Here is a 5,266-nt window from a genome sequence, read left to right as displayed (position 1 = left end):
CACTTTATAAATAAAGTTATGTTAAAAAATAATAATTAAAAAAAAAACTTTATAACGTCGCTTACCTGATGTGCGCATGCGCATGTGTGAACTCTCCGTGGCTGAGGCAGCTGCAGACAGCTTCATCTCAGGTGAGTTTTTATAAGTTTTGCAGGAAATCAAAAGTTTTCTGTTGACAAGTCCTCAGTTATTGTGCGCAGCCGCCACTTTGCGGCAGCAGGAGCCGCTGCGCCACTTTGCGGCAGCAGGAGCCGCTGCGCCACTTTGCGGCAGCAGGAGCCACTGCGCCACTTTGCTGTTGGTGTGAAACGACAGAGTCAGACTCAAAGTGAAAGTAAAGCCTCCATCTTGTCACAGCAAACAGCCAAACTGTAGGAGAGCCTCGTTCATGTGGAAACAGGTCAGAACAGAGACCCGAGACTTTGATTTAATCAGATCCAGAACACTGAAGGTTCTGATTGAAGTGAAGCTCTGTGGTTCTGCAGGTTTGGTACTGTTTCAGAACTGTGGCTTGAATCACATGGTCTGTGAGAACAGTTTGGTTTGTCTGAATGTGTTCAGAGCTGCAGAGGACGACTGATGCTGAGGAGGAAGGATGGCGCTGATCCTGATCCTGATCCTGATCCTGATCCTGATCCTGATCCTGATCCTGCTGAGTCTCTGCTGTCTGGGTGAGTCACAGAGCTCCACTCTGAGTCTCTGCTGTCGGTAATAAACGTGTTAATAAGCCCTCAGACTGATGAATGGCAGCCAGTCACTCTCAGCTGTATGAAGGCTGAGGAAACACAAGACACACTTGTGATCCTCTGTCCACGTCTGCATGCTGCCTTCAGGTCAGATGTCCAGTCAGGAACCAAAGTGTGCTTCCACCTGTAGAGACCATGTGCGTCCAGTGACTCCCAGAGCTCTGGATGTTCTCTGAGGGAACCATTGAAACGTGTCACCAAAACGATCACACATAGTGGTTCCGTCACAGATTTATTCTGAACAGATTTCTGCAGTGACAGGGACTCCTGTGTTGTCTTTGTGTCCTGCAGGTCAGACTCAGGACCCCTTGGTGGTGGAGGAGACCGGTAGTGTCACGCTGACGTGGACCTTCCCTGTAAACGCCGGCAAGCATCCTCAGCCGCTGACTGTAGACATCATGCATGTGGACACCCAGAGCTGGATCTACTTCTACAACCGTGCGTTTGAGGACCAGGGGTATCCACATGATCTCTACAGGGGACGACTGCACTGTGATCCACAGCTGGCCTCTGAAGGACGGATCAGCTGTGTTCTGACCCACCTGAGCCTCAGTGATGCAGGAACGTACAAGTGTGTTCTCAGACAGACGGAGTCCAAGTGGTGTCGCCTGACGGTCACAGGTGAGCTGCCTTCACTGTCACATCCAACACGATCACATCAGCAGGTCTCACAGTCGTGGAGTGTTTGCTGAACATTCACAGCCCGGTGACCCGTTCAGACCGTGACTGATGGTTCTACTGTGACAGAGCTTCAGCGTTTAGAAGATGGCTGCTTTGGCAGTTGTCTGTCCAGCTTCCTGTTCATACTGGTGGGAGTTTAAAGCAGTTTTAACGAATTGCATAAACACTGTACATTCATTCCTAGTTGAGCTGCATGTGTTGATGTCGGTTATCTGGGTTTTGAGTCTGGTGTCAGAAGAACCTACATGAAAAACAAACCAGAGGAACAGGACAACGTGCTTCAGTGACTGTGCATTTAAGCTCACTTCAGAAAGTTCCAGCTCTCACGATATGAGATGAGATAAAACCAGATGAAACTATTCATCCTGAGGAACGTTCTGTTCATGTATGTTTATTCATTATTATGTTAATGCACAACACAGCAGTGAAGAGAAACACCAGCTCCAACAAAACCAGGACAGAGAAGTGAAGCTGTGGAGTGCTGCTGAAGACGTGGTGCTGCAGATGATCCTGTTGTTGTGTTCAGTGTCTGACCACTCATGAAAGGAAGTGATTCATAAAACACCACACGGCCCGGTCCAGCGTCCTTCAGAACTTTGTCTCCACGTTGTTCTCTGTGTCTGTCTCATCCTGTGGACCTGAACACTGAGTCTCACCTGTTTCATCTCTTTGCAGAGAGAAGACCTCCTGAGAATGAACGCCTGGAACCAGCGGGCCGCCACAGAACTACGTTTTATGTAGTTCTGGTTCTGTTCCTAGTGGTGACAGCAGCACTTTGTTTTTGCACTTTAAATACATTTTCTACCTCCTCAATCAGAACTGCAGCACCTTCATCTACTGACCAGAGTTCTACCTTCAGACTGTGAATGTTCCAGAGGTCCAGGTCCTTCAAGTCCACAGAGGAGGGTCCAGATTGATCACTTTAATGGACTTTTTCCATCATTTCTGAGCCTCAGAACTTCATCAGAACAGCAGATAGACACATGACATTTAGGAGGAAGAACACATCTGGGTTCTGCTAGAACCTGACACCAGATCAGTTCTACATCCATCCAGGTGTCTCCGTCTGAACTCTAAAGACTTTTTGTAGTGTGTGCCACCTGATGGGCTGAAGACAAACATCTACCTCATGTCAGTGGTCGTACAGCTACGAGGAGGCTAACGTAGCTGCTGCTTCAGCTCAGCTTCTCAAACAGTCGACCTGCACTAACCCTGACTTAAAATGCAGATTTTTACCTCATTTTTTAAACGTTACAGAACTCTGCCGTCTACCTCTGTCTCATGGAGCTGCTGCAGCGGCCAGTTGTTGCTGTGTGACCACATGTGTGTCTGAAATCACACGTCTGCTCTGAGGAGAGTCTCTACAAAGAGATTCTGACCTTTATAATCCACTGTTAGCAGAGCTGTGGTTGGAGTTTAAATGAATGCACTAAGCTAAACTCTTTGGTCCAATACTGCAACAGTGTGCAGCTTGTTATGGACGAACACCTACCTCAGGGTGAGCTCAGTCAGCTGAGCACACTGCTCCTCACAAATTAGCAATAACTGATCACGTTTGTTAATGAATGATATGTGTGATTGTTTTGGTTCTTTTTGGTTTTTGGTTAGTTATTTAAATGTTGTTCCAGACAGTTATACCTCGCTGATGAATCCTCTCCGTGTTCATAGAAGGTTTCTGAGTGACTCCATGTGAAGAGGGTTCTTCAGAGTATTAAGTTTAAATCAACACTACCTCCACTTATGTTCACTTTGTCATGAGTCTAACACACCTTGTGATGTGTTTTACGAAGTTTAATGTCTGAGACAGACTAAAGGAAATGGCCGTCGCTATAGCTCACCTAGCGGACGACCCATGAACAGGCTTTAGTTAGCTGTAGTTAGTTATAGTTCCCTGACGCAGCAGTCGTGGGTTCGACTCCTGCTATATATATATATATATATATATATATATATGTGTATATATGTATATATATAAAAATGTATTAAAAGACAGACTAAAGGAAAAACCTGTGCCACGAGGGGATCTGGTGGTTCTTTTCTGTATGTTACTGGCTTGATTTACCTCTCGTGTCCTGATGGGAGGGTTTCCTCCTGGATCTTATGGTCTGACCTTCTCAGTCTCCAGATCTCAGTCCAGCTGCTGGATGATTAACCGTTCACACACTCCAGCATGTGACGGAGACACTCATGTTGGTTTTCCTTTCATTTGTCGCCCACCTGTACATACATGTATATGTAAACCTATTTCAGGACTCCAACAAAGCATCTTATAATTGTGCTTCAGTTTTACTACCAGCTTGTTCTAACAGTGTACAGAATATTTTACTCTCATACTGCGATAAATACACACGAAATACACAAACAGCATATATATCTGCCAAATCTGTAATCATTTGTAAGGTAAAATAAAAGCCTTTTGTTGAACTTGAACGTGCATTTCTGAGAAACAACACCAGCGTGCATCATGGACGGTGGAAGATGTGTTTTTTTCTACTGAACTTCATTCAAGCATTTGACGCCTTTTTATAAAACTGTCAGTTTACAGTTCTGCACTTCTGAGTCACACAGAACATTGAGGTTTGGAACCCAAACTAAGTTTGAGATAATATCTGTTGTCAGACCTGGACAGTTTTTCTAGTTTCAGCCTAAAAACAAAACAAACAAGAACCTGTGACGCCATTTTTAAGGTTCAGTATCTCCAGAAATAAACGGACAACTTGGTGAGGACACAGACAGAATAGTTTATTGTTTGTAAGTATGAAGTTCAAACTAAATGTTAATTCTGTCACATTTTTTAAACTAACTTATTAAATAATTGTGTTATTTTACATCCTGTTAATGTACAGATAATATCTATTCAACCATAAAAGTACAGTTTTACTGTTTAAATGAGAAAACATACCCAGTTTTCCATCATTTTTCACATAAGTTCTTTGCAGATTTTTTTCTACTTTTGTTTTTTGATCAAACTTGATGTGAAGCTTAGAAAAACAAACCTGATGTTGAGGAGTCGCTCCAGCAGCGTGCTCGCCTCGAATCTGCTGCAGGATGAAGCACAAAGGCCTGAAAACTGAAGAGGAGCTTGTTGCTAACTGACAGCAGCTCTGACTGCGTGGAGGTCTGAACCGCCCTGAACCGGCTGATGACTGACCAGGTTCTGAAGCTCCAGCTGGTTCAGTCCAGCTTCTCCAGCCTGAGTCCCGTAGGCTGGACTTTCTGAGACTCTCAGCATCAGGTCTGAGCTCTTTCGTTTCCTCCAGACACACAGTAGAACTGCTGCCATCGGCACAAAGCTGGTCCAGTCTCCACCGTCTGGGTTTGGACTCGGAGGCTGAGGCCCATCAGCAGCTGTTGGACAGAAGAACGTTTGTTAATCGACATGATGTATGAGATGAACTTGCATCTAAGCAGCAGTTCTTACTAACGCAGGTCGTTCTGTTTGTCCTCAGTGGCGGCTGTCACCACACGTTTGTTCCAGAACCTCAAGCAGAACCAGCGGTTTGTACCAAGTTTGTTCACAGTAAGACTCGTAACAGAACACGCAAATACAGACGGAACAGAGAACCAACAAACTCTTCACGTGGAGCTGAAGAACACCTGAGCAACCAGGAGGCTCCAAGTCTGAGGACGACACCAACAAACGGAGTCAAGGAAGCGCAAGAGAGCGAACTGGACCTCAGGAGGCACCCAGGAACCAGCGAACAACACAGCTGTCAGTGTCCACAGGGTTCTACATCAACATGAGCTGAGAGGCTGATGGAGAAGGAAGTTCTTCCTCCAGAAGCAGAACCTTAAAGCTCCACTGATCACATGGACAAAGAAAAGGCCTTCTGGAGGAA

General features: G+C 45.4%; 1 protein-coding gene across 1 annotated transcript in view; it reads left to right on the top strand.

The window, feature by feature from the left end:
- The first annotated feature begins 333 nt into the window (after positions 1-333).
- The window catches only part of LOC103362424 (uncharacterized), a 9,496-nt gene continuing 4,563 nt past the window's right edge, over positions 334-5,266 (top strand). Inside the window, exons 1-3 of the mRNA XM_008288775.1 lie at positions 334-671; positions 1,038-1,367; positions 2,103-2,251. Coding sequence (XP_008286997.1) covers positions 596-671; positions 1,038-1,367; positions 2,103-2,251 — 555 coding nt within the window. The 5' untranslated portion in view covers positions 334-595. The remainder of the gene's footprint in view (positions 672-1,037; positions 1,368-2,102; positions 2,252-5,266) is intronic.

Source organism: Stegastes partitus, unplaced genomic scaffold (genome assembly GCF_000690725.1).
Source record: "Stegastes partitus isolate 25-593 unplaced genomic scaffold, Stegastes_partitus-1.0.2 Scaffold573, whole genome shotgun sequence".
Taxonomy (NCBI): Eukaryota; Metazoa; Chordata; class Actinopteri; family Pomacentridae; genus Stegastes; species Stegastes partitus.
This window is presented reverse-complemented; position numbering and strand designations above follow the sequence as displayed.